This window comes from Corvus moneduloides, chromosome Z, assembly GCF_009650955.1.
Source record: "Corvus moneduloides isolate bCorMon1 chromosome Z, bCorMon1.pri, whole genome shotgun sequence".
Lineage (NCBI taxonomy): Eukaryota > Metazoa > Chordata > Aves > Passeriformes > Corvidae > Corvus > Corvus moneduloides.
Window position 1 is genome coordinate 22207524 of NC_045511.1, and position 20157 is coordinate 22227680.

The window sequence follows — 20157 nt, forward strand, 5'->3', positions numbered from 1 at the left end:
AATAAAAATAGATCCATTTTGTATATCTCTCCTTTAGGATCATGTTAGTTCACACCACAACATTTCTCATCAGGGCAGACAGGCAATGCAAAACCCCTCACAACATTTGAGAAAGCAGAAGATGAACACCTGGGACAGTTTTAGAGAAGAGGTGCCCTGCACCCCCCTTTCCTCTATTGTCTCTGCAACTTGTTCAGTCCAAGATTTGACTCAGGTCAAAACCGCCCATAAATTACCCTCAGACACACCCCAGTCCTCCAGCCCTCGCATCTTACAGATAAACTACTCCTGTGCAAAAGCACTTAGCAGCTCAGACTGGAGATGGAACAATTTCTCAGATTATATTCTTGTGATTGAAGAAAATTTTGTATTTTATTGAAGAATACTTGAAGCAAAAGCTTTTAACAAGGATGCAGGATAATTTGTCCCTAAGAGGAGCAAAGGAGGCCTGTAGAAAAGCAAAGCTTTTACAGAAATGATAATTCTTAGGCTACCTCTGGCCTTTTGGGCTCCTTCTGAACTGTTCTGCAATTCCCAAGATTGGAAAGGAATGAATGCACAAGGTCAACACTGAAGCTGTCTTCTTCTCTCTGGTTCTGCTGTTTTAATTCCTTACATCTTTTTTTCTGCTTCCTGTCAGCTCTGGACTGTGATATCTTGGCATATCTGTTGGTTAAGCTGTAACACCCGTAGCACATCTTTCACAGAATCATGGAATGGTTTGGGATAGGTGGGAGATTGAAACTCATCCCGTTCCACCCCCTGTCCTGGGCAGGAACACCTCCCACTATCCCAGCCTCCTCCAAGCCCAATCCAACCTGGCCTTGAGCACTTCCAGGGATGGGGCAGCCACAGCTTCTCTGGGCAACCTGTGCCAGGGCCTCACCACCCTCTCAGGGGTGCAGTCCTTATCTTTGTGATAACACTGTTTGGCACAAAGGAAAAACCTGGCATTGAAGAGAGAGGAAGGTGCAAGGATTGTGAAGGGGGCTCTGTGGGTCAGTGCTGGGGTCTCCCAAGGTGCTGAGGGCAGATTTGGGCAATTTGAAGCACTAATCAGCCATGGCATATTTGCTGGCATGCTGCAGGCCTGCAGATTGCACCCTGACGTGCCCACTCCGAGCTGCAGACTTCAGTGCACCCAGAAAGATGTGCAGGAGCTGTCACTGTCTTCCTCTGTAGTGAGACACCAGCAGAACAGGGAGCATGATGGACTCTCCTCTCCTTGGGCAGTTTTACACATCTATTTCTCTTCCTCTCACTTTGTATTTAAAGCGGAAACTCTTCAACAAATCTGCCCCGAGGATCAGCAGACTTTATGAGGTAACAGTCAAGAGCTGAGAGGGGGGCTTAGAAAAGCTGTTCTCAGGCCTGATAGCTGAGTAAATCCTTACAAAGGCCTAAAAAATACAGTTCTTTAGGGTTTTTTCTAAATAATTTATGGTCTACAAGTGCCCCAAAGGCTTGGAATCATGTCCATGAATTGCAGAAAGAGACCTTTGGAATAGCTGTGTGCTGTGAGTTCAAGGCCTGGCCAATTTAGCATCTGAGCCAAGATACTGCTCTCTGAAAAGGTAGTTCCTTCAGAGAAAGAAAAGGAAAACCAAGGGTACATAAATGGTTCTGACTTGAGTCCATATCAAGAAAGGAAGTAAGAGACTTTCTTTTTTGGAAGAGCCACCCAAAAGGAGTCACTGGGGCAGATAGGCTATTTAAAACTCTGCTAGACAATGTCAGAGCAGTTGGCGAATTGAGAGAAAGGCCCTGTTAAGACAAAGAAGAAGTTTGGCTCCATAACCTTGGTATTTGCTTTTGTCTTTGCTCCTACAACAGAGAAAAGTCTAGTTTATCTGTAATTAGATTCTTCCTGGCTCCCCTTGGTTGATGGCAACTGAGATAATCAAGAATCTGAAATTAATTACTTTAGACAGACTGCTTATCACCTGGATTCAAATCTACTCAGGCAGATGAGGGAGCTAAGTCCAGATTTCCCATACCTCCTTGTTTCATGGAGAAAAAGGCAACAATAATCCATTAAAAAAAAAAAGGGGGGAAAAAAAGCTTTTTGTAGGTAAATAATTCTGTTACTGAGATACTGAGAAACTTTCAGTCATTCTTCCAGAATGGTGATTTAGTCCTTACAGCAGACAAAAAAAAAAAACCAAAAAAATTGAGGCCTATATTTAGAAAGCCAGCATTTCTGCAGACCTACAGATACTGATCTTGCATAAATGTAGAAGTAAATGAACTGAGATATGAGAAAATACATAGTGTCTATCTGAGATCAGGAGATGGGGAGTCTGGAAGTGATTAAATTTGCTCAGGGAGTCTAAATATATTAGGTCGAACATCAGTATCTCAAAGTAAACAGGGGCAAGATAAAAAGACGTGGAGCAAAATTAAAACTAAATTTCATTCACGTCACTTTGCTGTTACCAGAATCTCATTGGTGAACTCTAAACATCTAAAAAAATCAGGAACAATTCCTTGAAATTGCAGTTGTGAAGTCTTTAAACTGCCTGTTTTCAAATGAGCAACAACTTCCTCCCTAATCATTTTTATTGAAGTTAGAGAAATTAGATGGGGGCTTCATTCCTCCTTTATGTCTCATACAGAGATGCCACTCAGCAGTTTTTGTGGGGAAAACGGCATTTAAAAGCTTTAACGTGGGACCATAAAACTGGCGTGCTTTTCCAGAGGATGAAAACACGGTGTTTGCAATTTAAAGACCTTCTGACAGTCTTTGCCATGGCAATTACTGTCTCTTCAACTCTGAACACCCTTCTGCAGTCAGATTTCAGTGAAAGGATAGCCAAAAGTGGGATGAGAACTGGGACCAAAGCCACTGCAGCAAGGCTTCACCAAGGGAGAGGGATGCTGAGCTGTGGTGCATGGCATGGTGAACACAATGGGCGAGGCATTTAAATGTATTTTATCCTGAAATACAAGCAGATGGTTGACATCTTGATATGACAAGGAAAAAGAAGCCTTTTGATGGTTCGTATTTCCCCTAACTAGCTCTGATGGGGCACTTGATGTGGTATTGACATTGGTCCCAAATATCAGAACAACAGCACAAGGACCTGGAGCTGCTGCAGCCAGTCCAGAGGAGGCCACCGAGATGCTGCAGGGCTGGAGCCCCTCTGCTCTGCAGCCAGCCTGGGACAGCTGCGGGTGTTCAGCTGCACAAGAGAAGGCTCCAGGGAGAGCTCAGAGCCCCTGGCAGGGCCTAAAGGGGCTCCAGGAGAGCTGCAGAGGGACTGGGGACAAGGCATGGAGGGACAGGACACAGGGAATGGCTTCCCACTGCCAGAGGGCAGGGATGGATGGGATATTGGGAAGGAATTGCTGTCTGTGAGGGTGGGCAGGCCCTGGCACAGGGTGCCCAGAGCAGCTGTGGCTGCCCCTGGATCCCTGGCAGTGTCCAAGGCCAGGCTGGACAGGGCTTGGAGCAACGTGGGATAGTGGAAGGTGTCCCTGCCCATGGCAAGGGGTGGAATGAGAGAATCGTTAAGGTCTCTTCCAACCCAAACCATTCTGTGATTCTGTGATTGAGACTGATAATTTAGAACATAAAGAAAAGAGCAAGTATCCAGGATTTGAGGAGCAATGGTGTAGGCCAGTGTGAGGTCAAGCCTTCCAGAGGCCATTGGCAGAGAACCATGTAGTCCAAAAGAGCCAGAAAAGAGGTAAAGAAAGAATGATCAACATCTGAAGCCTCAGACTAGTGGTAAATACAAACACATTTTTATTTAATACCCAAAGTCCCTCATGCATCTGACAAAAAACCCTACTTGACCCCTGATCCTACTACTCATTTAAAAGAAATAGAGCCAGGAATTTCTAGGCAGTGCCACAGCCAATTTATATAAATTATATATAGGGAGCAGGCATCTATTCAAAGGATAGCTATATCCTGGGATCTCAGCAGTAATAAATACTCTACCCACCCAACAAACTGTCATGCTGAATTGTGTGAAGTTTTAGATAGGAGATGCCTTTCACATGACTAACGCAAGAACAATGTAGACAACGTATGTTATGATTTAAACAACAGTTTTCCTTCTTTCTGTGGGGAAAAGCAAGTACATTTTTGCTGAACAAAACCTGAGCATGGTGTTTATCCAAGGCTTAAATTAACCCTGCTGTCAGCCAGGTCTGGTAAGAACTAGTACTTATAAGTGGAAACCCGTGTTATGAGGAAATAAGGAAAGAGAATATGAGGTTGCCATGTATATTTTTATACATATTTCAGGTTCTAGACATCCAGCCTAGTATTTTAGCTGACTTGTGGTGGCTATCTGGGTACATGTTCTTAGCCCAGAGCAAATTTAAACTAATTGAGCCTACTTACTGCTTAGCCTAAGGCTGAACTCTGTTACCTCCCTTTGCCACCAACCAGCTGCACACAGCCAGCAATTACCACCTGTGTCAGCATCATCAGTGGCGCTGAGAGGGTGAGCCATGATCACTTGTGAAAGAAGGAAAAGGCAACAAAATCCTCCTGGATTAACAGGATTTGCTCGTCACACAGCAGGCAACGAACCCGTGGGACTCACTGCCACGGGATGTGTGGGTGCAAATGTCTCCTGGAGGGCCTGGGCAAGAACTTGAATGAGAAAATTCACTGGAAATTACTTAATGGACAAAAATGATATCCAGTTCAGGAAATTCCCTTGTAGTAAAATGCAGAGGGTTGTGAAAGGATTACACATGCTCGCTCAGTCTGTCCTCCTCCTCAGGCATCCAGTGATGCTGCTGTTGGAAAGAGCTGCTGGGCTCCACAGACCCTCGATCTGATCCAGTTCTTACCTTCCTGCATCCCAGTCTGTCCATGTGCCTGAGCCCTAAGGACCAGCTTTGCTCTGGTGGGTGTACTTCATCCTATTAGCACGGCCAGTCACCAGGGAGACATGATGCCTCTTGAGGAAAAAGTTCTTTTAGCACACATTTTAGCTGGTGATAGATTTGAAAGCAAATCTGCAAGTCCATGTTGATTTCTTGCTGCTATCAGAAGGATGTCTCATCCACTCTTGGAACTGCAGCAAACCCTTTTTACTGAGCTAAAACTCTCATTCAATAGCCCTTTCCATATCTACATCTAAACTACAGATCCAAGGAATTAGTGTTTTGGCAAAGTAATCAGGTGAAAGCAGCTCCCTTACTGCATTCAGCACCAGCTATATAACATGATATTATAGAGTTTAATCAACTAAATTGTGCTGTGTTATGGGAGTGATGAATATGAGCTCAGAGCTTGCAGTGTCTGGGAATAAACAATCATGTTAGGTGGATGTATTTCCCATATTTCACAGCAGACAGAGGCTACGATTAGATGTGTTTTTTCTCTCTCTCTCTCTCTCGCAAAGACTTTCCAATGGGAAAGTCTAATCCAGAGATAGCATCTTTTATTAAATAGAGCGTGACATGCATCTGTCACGACTTGGTATATTTGAGAAGATGGTGGCCAGGTCATATCATTGCTGGCATAAAACCCACCCCAGCCATAAACCAGCTGCCTCAGTACAACCAGGTAATGACTGGGTGGTTCTGCTGCCATTCCTCCCCAGATTTTGATAAATATTACTGCCAAACAGCTTTATTAATAGTGACTCAGGTGAGTCTGTGGGAGCCATGGAGCTTCACCTTCGGGCTGCAGCAAGGGCTGGCCACTAGTGAGCAAGCCACTGCTAATGCAGTATAATCTCTTTCACATGGAGATGAGGTGGGATGGGATGGGATGGGATGGGATGGGATGGGATGGGATGGGATGGGATGGGATGGGATGGGATGTCACCACAGCAGTGTTAGAGATGCATTTTTTACAAGACACCTCTTGGTGCCTGAATGACAACACAAATTACTTTGACAGCAGTACTGAGCACTGCTCTGCTGCTTGTGACACCAGTTAGGGCGTCCAGCAGCAGGGAAATGCCAGAACCTCCCTCAGCAGTGCACTGCACGCTCACTGGCTGATGTAGTGATCTTAGTAAAGACACAGATCTTTATTTCTGTCTTCTTAGACTCACTGTGCTGTGCCAGGCTGCATTACCCCACGTGTTGGTGTCAGGCTGAGAGCATTAAATTGCTCTGGAAGTGCCATGCTGGCCTGTGTAAGAGGCATGCATGGGTAGAGTGAGTGTGTTGGGACAACAGGCTGGATGGCTTTGCCCGGGGGAGGTATCCCCAGTGCTGCAGAGGTGGCTGTAAGCCCTGACTGAAGATGGAGACCTGCTGGAGCAGATGCTGCAGCAGTGGCCAGGGAGAGGGTCACCTGCATGAAGGGGTGTGTCTAGACAGGGAAGCTGGGGCACAGGATCTGGGAAGAATCCAGGTAACTTTCTCAGCCTGAAGCAGAGCTGGGGACAGTGCCTTCAGCCTGCCTTGTGTCCCTGTGTTTCCTCAAGTGAACACATCTCAAACTCTCCCACCACCCACGTCACTGTCCTGACCTTTGTTGTCGTGCCAGATCCGCACTTTGCAGAGGTCTCCCAGGCTTAGCATTTCAGAGAAGCTGAATTCATCCATCTGGTTCCTCTCAAACTTATTGGAGTTATTGGACTCCTTCAGAGGCAGGGTGCCGCTGTCCCCATACTCCCCAAACAGGATCAAGAACACGTTGGCATCGGTGCCTGCCCCTGGAAGGAGAGAGAAGAGAAAAATGCCATGAGTTACCCTGCCACATTGGGCTGACTCCCTGCTCCCAGTCGCATGGGGAGGAGCAAAGGCAGGATGGAAGAGGCTGCAGGGCTGCTCATGTTTCTCTGGGCACAGCCAAGACATTTCAGTGGGTTCGTGCAGGATCCTGCAGAGAGGACAACCAACCCTTCCAGTCCATCCCACAAATACAGTTGGATGCTTTGCCCTTGTGCTTGAGGTGTGGTGACCTTGATGATTGTAGTGCTCATAGGAAGCAGGAATTTCTGTTCCTGATGGAGGACTGTCCATCACAATGCTCTGCAGGGGATGTCAGTGTAGTAACTCTTGTTATTCCAAGATAGCTTGGGAAGTAAAGTGACTTACCCAGCAGAATCCAGCAATCTACAAAAGAGTGTTAAAGAACATACTTTAACTTTTCTAGCCACAAAGTGTTGTTCCCACTGAGGCACAGTCCCTTTTCCACACTCAGTCATTCCCTGCTGCTGTCCCACAACCTTCTCCAAGCACTTGTGGCCCTCAGGATCCTTCAGCTGGCGTCCGTCTCCTCCTGCTCTCCCCGTGTTGTATGGTACAGGGATTTCAGAGCTATGTGCAGATCATCAACCAAGCCACTGTGGCACCTCATGGCCCACTTCCCTCCACCCCCAATAGATCTTCCTTCCATATTGCTCTTTCTCAAAAAATTGTCCATGTGGCATTTAATGGAAAAAGTCCCAGTTTCTCATGCAACAGTTTGCTCTACCAACTCCCACCTTCTTATTGCGCATATGTTAGGAAATTTAAAAATTTCCAAGATGATCTTTATGACCTGATATTGAATGCCTTGTGTCCTCTACTGTCCATATTTTGCCAAAGAAAACAGCCATGCTCTTTCGCTGACTTTTGAGGAGTTCAAGGCCCAACCACCACCTGCAGTGACCTTATATTTTAGCTGCGTTACATTTTCACCTGGCACTATTTATAATTCAACCAAAATGACTGCATTTTAATTTTGACGCCATAATATAAAAGCAGATTCACGGAGAGGAATAGATTACACGTGGGCAGAGAGTCACTGCTGTGTCAGAACAAAGGCCCTTTAATTTTGGGAAAGGAAAATGAGATCATCAAGCTGAAATCTGCCTTATAAAGAAACTCAGCATCTGCTGCCCTCATTTGGATAGCCCAGCTTTGAAACTCTAACCTCCTGCCAGGCCCTTTCTTACACAAGAGTATCATAAATCTACTTTGAGCCACACAGACAGTATTTCCCACAGCTCCATTCAAACACAGTGCAGAGACAAAGTTAGGGGGACTGTAAACTTCTGGAGAAAGGTCCCACTTCTGCAGAATTATTACTTAAATACAGAAGTTAGGAAGAAATCACAACTGTTCTTACAGAAGGACTGAGAAAAAAAATTACTAAAATAAAAAAAGGAGTAAAAGAGTCATATAGAGGAAAAGCAAAGCAACATGTGGTGTCCATGCAAGAAGTTGCCCATGTTAAATGGGGGCTAATTTTCAACAGTTCCCTGGGAAGGGTTTAAGTAGGAAGAGAAAGCATCACGGATTCAGGCAGTTCATCTGGCAGTACTTTTTATGACCCTGATGCTTGCTGAGGTGAGGAACAAAGCAAACTGAAGTCCATTTCCTTGCAAGGAGCAGGTTCCTAATTAATGCCAGGTCTCAAAAAGCACAGAACCAACTGTTTCTCAGCAAAACCGTCCCTGCAGGAAGAAGCTTATGAAGGTCTCATGCTGTGACATTTCCCTCACAAGTAATTAGCAGGACATGGGAAAGTAAAGAACAGAAATGTTAAATCAATGTACATTTCACCTATTTGGGTCTGTGATATTTTTTGGTTTTGTTGTTGTTGTTGCCAGTTCCAGGAAACTGTCAGGCACATTTAGGAACTGTAAAAAACTAGACAAATGAAGAGATGAAGGTACTGTGGTTGCACCAGCCTCAGCTGGTGATGAGTGCAAGAGCTCATGGGTTGATACTGGGATCTGCACAACTGAACTGAATTTCATCACCAACACCCTAAACAATGGCAGAGTGTTTCCTCAGTGTATTTCCAGCTAAGTGTAGATTTGTGGGAGTGACTGACATGCTGAAAGCCAGAATTCCAACCCAGATGGACCTTGAGAAACTTGAGGACTGGGCAAGCAGAAATTCCAGGAATTTCAGGAGAAATGCAAAGTCCTGCATCTGGGGTTGGAATAAACCTTGCACACGCTGGGAAGTTGAAGGTGACCCAAAGTTTACAGCAGTACCATTCACATTCTGATAGAATCCAAGCTAGCAGGAAGTGTCCAGTGTTCAGTGCAAAATGCCAGTTCGAATTGCTGGGTTGTGTCAAGACACTGAGAAGAGCTCAGTGGATGGCTACCAAGGTGGACAAGAGCTGGGACAAACCACTGTGAGGAGAAGCCCTGAGAGGAGCTGGGGCAGATGTACAAGGGCCCCATGTGCAGGGGCAGTGACAATGGTGACAGGGCTGTCAGTACAGGCTAATGTACTGTGTCACACCATACCCCAAAGAGCCACAGCTGCAAGATGCTGGGGAGGTTCAGGCTGGGAATCAGGAAAAAAAACAAGTTTCTTAGGAATATGGTGCAGATCTGGATCAGATGCCTGGGGAGGTGGTGGCAAATCACCATCCCTGGAGATGTCCAAAGTTTAGCTGACAACAGTCCTTTGAGCAGGAAAATGGGTGAAATAACCTCCAGAGGACCCTTTCAACGGAAGTCTCTATGATTATATGATTCTTACTGAGCAGATGCTTCATTTTTAAACAAACTCTCTGGGCCTGAGTCACAGCCTTCTGAGGCCAAAGAATTTCCTTCTTTTGACATAACAAAGATCTGGAATAAGGCACTAGGAACTGACACCAACTGTCCTAAATTATGTAATTTGTAGGTTGGAATTGAGCTGACAACATCCTAATTAATCTTATAACAGCAGAGATAAAAACCTTCTGCTTCATTAATGGTTGGAAAATGAGAAAGCAGTATTTATTCACTCTCCATCTTTACTGCATTACCATGTATGTGATGCCTGCATAGCAAAAGTAAAAATTAACCAGCCAGAGGACGTTTCTGTGCCTCAGAAAAAGCCATCAGGTGGTCTGGCTATATTGCATCAATGTCTATGAGTCCTGCCTTGAAGAAAATCCAATTGTGCTTTACATCTAAAATCAAGACCTAGATTTAACCAAAGATTACCCATCTGATTTGGGGGGTGTATGCCCTAACAACCTCTTCTTATCTGTGTGTAGGCTGAGAGCCGTCTGAGGTACTGCTGGTGGTGGAAGAGAGGTGATGAGCTTTGCAGAGTGGAGTCTTTCCCTGTTGCAACCTCTGCAGGTTAAATAATCACTGGAGTAGAGTGACTTTGCAAAAGCCAAACTGTGGCTTAAAGGTTTATTTGAGGGAAAGGTAAAACAACGCTGTTGTTAAACACATGTATGTGGTGGGGAGGAAATAGCTTATACTTTCTAGTTTGCTGCAGGATATTCTTTGTGGGATTCGTTTTCCCTAATTTTAGCCATATAGCCTGACTTAATCATGCAGTCTCTGTCTGAATCTGATGAAGAAAAACTCAAGAGGGAGAGACCCTCAGGAATGTTATCCAGACCACTGATGAAGACTCTTCTCTCCCAGATGAATTGACCAGGGATGGTCTAGATTAGGAGGAAGTAAAACCAGAAATAAAATTTTTTGGAGAATGACAAATAGCTGAGATTACTTTGCCTGCTTTATTTTTTTCCTTCAGTGACTCTTATGCACTGGAAAGTTGAAAGCCATTGCAAAGAAAAGCTTTATACCTAGAAATAAACACATTTGATGCCAGTCCTTGTGCAGTATTGCTGCTCCTCGACAATGTCAGCGTGGCAGGAGATGATATAATGTGTTTAAACACTGCCAAGGATAAAATGTCTTTCTTCCTGAATTGGTCCAACCAGGAGTAATTGTGGAATACATAATGATCAAAAAGGGAAGATGGTTCATGACTTGCACCTGCTTTAGATAAGCTGGATAAAGTTCAGCACTTTGTCAGTGAGCTGTGTGATCTAATCACAAACAGACTCCCTGAAACCTCTCTGTAATCTGCTCTTTCCTACTGGTTGTCGCTGTTCATAATGAAATAAAATGTTTCTTCATTAATACCCGTCATCCTTCATTCAATGGGAAGGGCAGATCTGTCTGCTGCTGCTGTCATTTTCTATTCTCCTCTCATTTCTATTTCCATCGCCTTTGAGTTAGGACTGGTTTTCACAAAAAAGGTCACAGAAAGATCTACTACTATATTAGATGGATGGCCAGATACATAAACAAATCTTCCTCTCTCTCTCTCTCTCTTTTGTTTTTTGTATTTCACTACATGTTTTTCAGACAAGCAGCCGGCAGAGAAGATAGATAAGAAATGGTGAGGTGGCTCAAAGGTGCTCTGCCAGGGAAATTTTGATATTCTTAGATCATACCTCAGAAGCTGCATAAATTACCACTGATAAAACCAGGGGGGAAAAAAAAAAAAGAAGTAACAAAAGAAAAAAATGAAAGAGATTTAGAGGTCAGGAGGTGGTTATGTGAACTGGTGTGACAGAATCTCACTTGAGGACCAACCTTTGAAACAAGGTGTCTTCAAGACAATGTCTGGATTGCGCCCTCTTGGCACGAGACCCCTTGTATGTGGCTGCAGCTTTCATCCAGCAGCCTGACAAAACTTCCCATGAAAAGAGGCACTGATCCCAGGAAATGACATTGAAACCCCATTTCTTGGCTCTTGAAGCTCTGCAGCTTTCTGTATATTTTGTTCCACTTCTTCTATCTGGTGTGCATTTAAGGATGTTTTATAACAGCCTGAGATAAATGCTCTCAAAACACTTTGAAAAGGTGGGTGAATTATTGCTATCTGCTCTGGGCAAGGCAGACAGTGCTGACTGAAAACCTGAAGCACACCAGCTCTGACCACCCTACATGGATGGACCTGACCAAAAAAGAAAAATGTGGCTGCTGACCTCTATAACTTCATCTGGTAATAGTTTCTGTTAAGGTGTCTTCAGAGGAATCAAAGACAAGTCAAAGCTGGGCCTTGTGTCTAAATATGTTATGCCCAGAGCTCAGAAGAGAATGAGTTTCTCAGAATAACTCCGGTGAACAGCCAGCCAAAATGATTGTATTCCAGCTAAACTATGTTTTTTAAAATGTAAATTCAAATGAAGCAGATATATTTTTTTTTCCATTGCTAAAAACTACACTTCATACTGTAAAAGTCATAAAATATCTAGCAAGGACCAACCTCCAATGTCACTGGTTTTAACCTGAAGAGTGTATGTGGTGTCCTCCATCATCTGCTCGTCGTTTATGAAAGCTGGCATCTCACTCACCAAGCTTCCCTTGTCATTTTTCAGCTTGGACAGCCAATCCCCATAGGTAAATGTGGCCACTTCTTGATTAGTAAGATTCTTCAGGGTGATCTGTGAAGAGCCAAAATGGGGGAAAAAAACTTACTCTGGTTACTATTTGAATGAGGGCAAATGTTAAACTTAGAAAGTGCATGATCTGGTAGGACATGGGGAGAGCTTGGCCGCAGCTCCAAAGGCCATACTGAGCTCTTCTGGGATGAATGGAACTCTCTCCTGTGGACAGTATTTGCTGTTCTGGCTTGCCCTGAAAAACGGTCTTCATAGTGCTATAAAGCTTTTTCAACCCTGGGGCAAAGCAAAGGGAGAAATTTGCTCCTCTGACCTAAGTTATAGATAAAGCTCGTCTCTAAGAGAGTCAGACCTCTCCTGTGAGCCAGCATGGAATTCGCTCCAAAAAAGTAACAGAGTTATTAAAAACATCACTACCTCTCCTTGAAGCACCCAGCATTTTTCTTTTGCCTGCCTTCCTTTGAGTGAACATGCAGAAATTGTTGTAGAGAGACACAAACCAAGCCCAAACAAGTTAAAACAAGGCACAAGATAAAATTAGGCCAGCAAAACTTAATATTTCACACACTTCTCCCTCTGGGAAAAGGTGACAGAACAAACAGTATGCAACAGATATTAGTCACGCTATCTAACATGTCATGGAAGCAGCTCAGATGCCGTGGTGATAAGAACAGAATGGGAATGAATTCAGAGCAGCTCAACAAGTTACTCCAACAAATGCCTAATAAAATACCCACCTTTATGTCTCTTGTTGGATGTGGGCTCAGTGGAGCATCAGTCAGGTGGGAGAAAAGCATTACACCTGCCTAGAGCAAAAAACTAGCAATAAGTTCTCACTAAATTGGGGGAGCTGAAGGGAAGGCAGGAGACAGCGCTGTAAATTGCCATTTGTGTTACCATCTAAGAGAAACAGAGACTGTACCCGTGTGTAGCAGTGCATCAGCAAACACTGCCTCTGCCAAGACCATGGAAACATGAGCCCAGACGTGTCAGAGAAGCGTGGCATAATACTAGGGAGGAATTAATCAGGAGTGGTGGGAAATGTTACATTAAAAGGGATGCCTGCAGGTGTATGGTTCCACCCACTGCTCCACGCACGGCTAACTGCAAAGCAATGTCTGACCGAGCTGTGAAAATCTTCAAGGGTGTAGATTCCCCAGGCACTCTGAGTCCTCATCCCAGGGCTGCACCATTCTCATTGGGAAGATTTTATTCTTTATGTCTGATCAGGGCTTTCCTCACTGCAACTTGTGTCCATTGCCTCATGCCTTTTCACTGTCCACCTCTGCGAAAAGTCTGGATCAATGGTTTCTGTAACCTCTCTTCAAGTTTTTAAGCCTGTCATGGCTTAAAAACTATTTTCCTCAGCCTTTCCTGGTGTGCCATGTAGGCCCTCACCACCTCAGTGCCCTTCCACTGCATGCTCATATATCAGCCTAAGAAAAAAAACTTAGTAAAACTTATCTCAAGATACAATGTGCTCAAATTCTGTCCTCAAACTTCAGGTGTCCCAGCTCGCGGCCTTCTGTTGACCCCAACCTGGCCTTCCTGGAGTCTTTATCACTTCGAAAGAAGCATATTGCTCCAGATTATAAAAGTTTGTTTCAAAGAGGGCAGCAGCTACACCAAAGCTGAGCAGTAAGCCACGCTATTTGTGCATTGAATGGTTCTGTGGGTAGGACACTCATCTGGGGTTTTCGCTCTGCCTGATGCTAAAGAGGGATCTGTAACACAGCACCTTCACCCCCCTGTCCCAGGGGGACGGGACATTTTTGGAGGTAGAAGATGTCCCACTTTTCTAAAAAGCTGCTTATTCATAGCCAGTGACACTATTACTTTGTGGTCAAAAAAACTCTTCTGTGAGCCAAGAGATATTGCATCAAGCCCTTGCTTTGAACCAAGCAGAAATCAGGTCTCCCCCACCCCGGTTGGTGGCCTTTCTGCTGGGGCACAGAAGTGTCCTCTCTCAAGGATGTGTGAACAAGAATGCCTGCATCCTCTTAGGAGTCCAACCCAGAAAGTTTGCTTTGGCTAAAATTCACAAAATGGAATTGTGGGCCATATCAGGGTGACTGAAAATGTCTTTTTTTCCCCCAACCCAGTGTGTGAACTCTATGCTGGAAAAGGTTCAGCCAGCAGTACCTCTGCCCTTCTTGGGAATGACAGTGACACTGTTAGTAGCAAAATGTCCTGAGCAAAGCTTGCAGGAAATTGTCAGGGAAGCAGTGGGGATAGAAGCAGATTAGAGTTGTCATCCGGAGAGCACTCACAGACACAGAGGTCAGGCCTCTCACAAATACCCAGCCCATGCTCAGCGCTCCAGATGCTGTCTGAGAAAAAAATGTCTGGCTACTAAAACTGCTGGAGCAAAATTCCAGCTTTTTCCATCCTCAGCCCCTCACCCAGGATGTGTGATTGCATCTGTATGCACCCTCCTGTAAGCAGTAAGGACAGAAACAGAGCCCTGCCCCTGATATCTTGTTCTGGGGTGGTGATACAGGAGGAGCAGATAGGGAAGAGATTCATTTTATGACCATTTTTTTTCCCAAGGGATATCAGCCCAGAAATTCAACTCTATCCTGGGCTGATCCCCAGTGTGGGCAGCAGGGGAGGGGGGGATTCTGCCCCATTCAGGTGAGACCCCACCTGCAGAGCTGCCCCAGCCCTGGGGAACAACAGCACAAGGACCTGGAGCTGCTGCAACCAGTCCAGAGGAGGCCGCCGAGATGCTGCAGGGCTGGAGCCCCTCTGCTCTGCAGCCAGCCTGGGACAGCTGCGGGTGTTCAGCTGCACAAGAGAAGGCTCCAGGGAGAGCTCAGAGCCCCTGGCAGGGCCTAAAGGGGCTCCAGGAGAGCTGCAGAGGGACTGGGGACAAGGCATGGAGGGACAGGACACAGGGAATGGCTTCCCAGTGCCAGAGGGCAGGGCTGGATGGGATATTGGGAAGGAATTGCTGTCTGTGAGGGTGGGCAGGCCCTGGCACAGGGTGCCCAGAGCAGCTGTGGCTGCCCCTGGATCCCTGGCAGTGTCCAAGGCCAGGTTGGACGGGGCTTGGAGCAACATGGCATAGTGGAAGGTGTCCCTGCCCATGGCAGAAGGTTGGAACGAGATGACCTTTAAAGGTAATTTCCAACCCAAACTACGATTCTGTGATCACAGCCAGGGACACAGAAGCAGCAGCAGCAGTGGCAGGCTGACTGCTGGGTCACAATGTGGGTACATTGCCTCACTTACCCTGTGTGGACGCCCTAAATGCTGGTCATCCAGCACAAACACATCATGTGGTCAGTGGTGGGACCTGGGTATCCCCAGGGAAGCCTCACATCCCACCCAAAATGGGGGCAGGTAAGGAGCTGTTCAAGGCATCGCCCCCTCTCTCAGGTCCATCTGTCTCATGACTACAGAAGGAGCCTGAATAGTTTGTTGGAAGGGGTGAAAGCTGAATGTAGCCTTTTTCAGTGACTAAAATAGCAGAAAATAAATCCCATCCTGCAAGGAGATGTTTGTGGGTGTTGCACACACAGAGGATGATGCCGGATTTTGGTTTCAATCATAGGGTCAAGAAAGTCATCTCAGCGAGCTGAGCTGAGACTATATTTAATTTCTGCCTGTTCCTCCCAGTTAACTAGCTACTGCTTGGCAATGAGACCACTATTTTACATTGCACCTAAGCTATTTTTTTAGGATACCTAGAACTTGCCGTGGGCATCCAGTGTGCTTTTCAGCTCAAACTTGCCCTGCTAATTATGCAAGGAGATTAACTGGGCTGTAGAACACTAAGGCATGAAAAGAAAGTGGCAGGAGTGTATATGAATCACATATTGATAATTTTCTTTGCAGCTAAGCAAATACAGTAGTTGACAGGAACTTTAAACCAACAATTTGAAATTAATTGCACTGTGTCTCCTGAAATGGAAAAGTTTGAGTCCAATTATTTGATTTACCCCTATCCAGCCTTCTTCCAGATGTCATGTAAAACATGGTCCACAGGGTTCCCCACTCCACTGACACCAAAATACACAGCTCCTGGAACCTTTAAAGGTTCAAACACAGGATTTTACACTTCTGTTGCATGTCATTATTCTTCACTTAAACCCAGGAACTTCTGACTGTAAAACAAAGACTTCTCTCTTTTCGGAAGAACAAAAGTAAGCTTCAACTATATAATTCTCAATTCTCAATAATAATTCTCAAATTCTCTTAATCTCCTTTATACAAAGGAGAAAGGACTGAATAAAGACCGAGTCCCACATGCAGGATTACTTGTGACGTTTGAATGCAATGCAATTAGTGCTTCATTAAGGCAGCTTCTTATCTGTCTGGCTTTGACAGCACAAAGTAACATTAAAATTCTGAGGGAAGCAACTCTGCAGAATTCAACAGTCTCGTAATTCCTGCTATTTCACTCAGCTTTCATCCCTTCTTGTTTCTAGATTTTCAACTTCACAGCAAAGACACTGGGGAGCAGGTGAAATCTTCACAGGGACTGAGGAACCAGCTATCCCAGGAAGAGCTTTCTAAAGCACACATTTAGATAAATTGCCTAATTAGAGTCAAAATTTTTTTTGCTGAGGGTGGTGAGGCCCTGGCACAGGGTGCCCAGAGGAGCTGTGGTTGCCCCATCCCTGGAAGTGTCCAAGGCCAGGTTGGATGGGGCTCGGAGCAACCTGGGATAGTGGAAGGTGTCCCTGCCTGTGGCAGGGGATTGGAATGGGATGAACTTTAAGGCACCCTCCAACCCAAACCATTCTGTGATTCTATGATTTTGTTCCCTGATTTTTCAGAAACACAGAGCAGTGTCATGGTAGCTTGATATGGAAGAACATGAGATTCAGCATTAGGTCAGTGGAAAAGATCCACATTCTCTGTCTCTCCCAGCAGTGGTCTGATCAGAGAGCATTGCTCAGCTTTGGAGAACATTCATGGTGCCTTTTTGGGCATAGTAATGATCAATAATGTTCATTTTGTCGCAAAACATCACTAATTAAATTTTGTTCCCTCTAGAGGTTTAGGCATCAGCATTTAAAACTTACTGCTACTTGTGGTGCAGTTTGAATTTTCAGCACCAAGTTCATTACTTCACTGAGATTCTGAATGAAATTTCAGTGTACTTTATGTAGACAGAAAAAAATATGACTACTTGTCTGCTTGTAAATTGAATCTTTTGGCTGTGTACAGAATCATTGATAATTCATGCATTTTAATTGGTATTTATGCATTTCTGTATCTGGTGAACTAAAAGCAGTATAAATTATGCTAGCAACAGTTTACCAAAAGACCAAGAGAATTAAAAAGATCATTTATTGTTAGCTTAATAGAACAAGAAAACTGAGAATATCATGTAGATAAATGGAGCAACAAATGGTTAATTACGGGGTTGATGGCTTAATCTAGCTTCTCATTTCACTGTGCTAGTTAGCACTAACTGTGAACCATCTGTCTGAGAGTTTAGCACTACCCCCACAAGTATTTCATTATGCAGTCTTAATATGCACTTTTGACAGGAATGGAAATGGGCTCCGATCAGTTTTCATGTCACACCAGGCTACGTAAGTTTCTAAGGCTGGAATACAAATCAGAGAACACAAATCCTTCCTCCCCTCTTCCAGAATGCTTCTGTAGCCACTCTCTCTCTGGGAATGCAAATCCTGTGTTTACCTTTTCAGGGAAGGTGGGAAAGAAAATAAATACAATAGACCAATAAATACAGTTCTCTACGTAAATACAGTTCTCTACAGTTCTCTACGTCTCTTCTACTGGCGTTAGAAAATCCTCTGTGATCTGTTTATCTAAGAAAAATAGAAACTATGGGCATAATTTTCATAAGCTTCTAAAATAATAGAATTATAAAAGAATGGTATGGGTTGAAAGCAACCTTAAGGACCTTCCAGTTCCACCCCCTGCCATGGGCAGGGACACCTTCCACTACTCCAGGGTGCTCCAAGCCCCATCCAACCTGGCCTTGGACACTTCCAGGGATCCAGGGGCAGCCACAGCTGCTCTGGGCACCCTGTGCCAGGGCCTCACCACCCTCACAGCCAAGAGTTTCTTTCTAATATCTAATCTAAATCTCTCCTCTTTTAGTTTAAAACTGTCACACTATCTCCTATCACTATCAGCCCATGTAAAAAGTTGCTCTCCCTGACTTTTTCAGGCCCTCTTTTAAGCCTCTTGTCCAGACCTATTCTTGTGTGCATGGTCCACCTGTGCTTCTGTAGAGCTGGAAGGTGGCTATGAGCCCACTGGGTAGGTCCAAATGAGAGTCCTTTTTGTCCACTTCCCTGGGAAAGCTTTGCTTTTGGTAGGACAGTCCAGCAGGCTGAGGTTTTGGAATGCCTGGACAGAGTAGGGAACAGGAAAGTGGGAAGGCACAACTAAAGATTCAGCCATCCCTTGCCTTTGTGCTGCTGCTGATTTATGACTGGAAGACCTGGAATGTCTCTGGATGAATAAGCTTTATTTGATTTCATTTTATATGAATACGATTTATAAAACTCAGGGGAAAGCATGTGAGAAATTACAAAGAGAGTTTGACCAAGACATCTGAATCAAATCAGAGAACAGATTGAGTTATTCCTCAGGCACAGAGAGAAAAACTGTGCATCTGTGGCATCTATTCTAAAGACATGTGCTGGAGGTCTAATCCTTTGAGAAGCTGCACAAGAATCATCATAGAATCAGAGAGTTGGAAGGGACTTTAAAACTCATCCAGTCCCACCCCCTGCCATGGGCAGGGACACCTTCCACTATCCCAGGGTGCTCCAAGCCCTGTCCAACCTGGCCTTGGACACTGCCAGGGACAGGGCAGCCACAATCTCCCTGGAGAACCTGTGCCAGTATTTTGCCACCTTCACAGTAAGGAATTTCTTCCCAACATCCAGCATGAATTCCCCCTCTTTCAGTTCCCCTCCTTCCCCAGCTGCTGAGAAAACATTTAGAAGTGGAAATGCTGAAGTAAAAATGGTACTGCAGCACAGAAACCCTTCTGAAAGTGAAGTTAATCACTTCACTGAAAACTGGTGGCTTTGTAGGGTCAGTGTTTAGAAACACATTATCTACGGGAAAAAGACTGCTGTAAACTAGTCAAAAAGGATAAAGAACCCGATTAAAAAAATCATGCAGTGTTCCCCTGACCATGGTTAAGCTGCTGGGTCTTAAACTGTTCTCATAAAAAGGTCAAGATACAGAAATCCAGCAAGATATCAACTACAGGAAAAGCATGGTAAAGGAAAATGGCAGAGATGTGTTTCTCCATTAATGACATCTGATGGTCTGGAATCAACACAGCGTTCCCCTTCTCGCTTAGAAATATAATTATAGGGACCCACAGCAGGCAAACTACTTTTGACTGCCCAGACAGAGGTGATCCTTACAAGGAGCTGGTGGTTTGTCAGCAAAGATAAACGCAAATGCTGTACTTTGTGCAAGGTAGGACATCAGGGAAAAATACCATCAATTTACATATTCCATTCAAAATGCAAGATAAAAATGACACCTTACTTGTATGGACAAGAAAAGAAAGAAATCTGCCTGTGTGCTAGAGGAGAAGGAAAGGGGAGAGATGGGATGATACAGCTGCATGGATGGATTATTTGGAAATATCCCACCCAGCCCACAGGGTCTCTATCTGGCAGACATCCTCCCATGGATTCGGATTCCCGCATGGCAGAGATCTGCAGGGGCTGAGGGTACATCCCAGGGACCAGAAAATATTGTGACCAACCACGGCTCGTGCAGGGAAGGAGAGTGAGATCTAACAGCAGAATCTGTGGTGAAATCATAGAATCATTTAGGCTGGAAAAGGTGTCCAGTATGATCACGTCCACCCATTAACCCAGCACCACAGTGATCATTACTAAACCACAGCCCACAGATGTGCCACACCCACAAGCCTTTTGAACACTTTCAAACATGGTGATTTCGCCATAAAAAAAATTTACAACACAGCTTTTCCCCTCTGCTCTTTTCTTTCTTGACTCAATTCCTGCAGGGAAAAACCATGAGAAACTGAACAGAAAAAGTGTAGGAAATTAGTAAAAACTAATCACTCGATGTCTTTCTCCTCTTTGCCAGGGGGT

At 44.8% G+C, this 20157-nt stretch overlaps 1 protein-coding gene across 2 annotated transcripts in view; it reads right to left on the bottom strand.

Moving 5' to 3' along the window:
• Positions 1 to 20157, bottom strand: part of LOXHD1 (lipoxygenase homology domains 1) — a 153994-nt gene that overhangs the window by 16599 nt on the left and 117238 nt on the right. For both annotated transcript variants that reach the window (XM_032095893.1, XM_032095892.1), the window contains 2 exons: positions 11944 to 12121; positions 6453 to 6638 (listed from right to left, as the gene is read on the bottom strand). In XM_032095893.1, coding sequence (XP_031951784.1) covers positions 6453 to 6638; positions 11944 to 12121 — 364 coding nt within the window. The remainder of the gene's footprint in view (positions 1 to 6452; positions 6639 to 11943; positions 12122 to 20157) is intronic.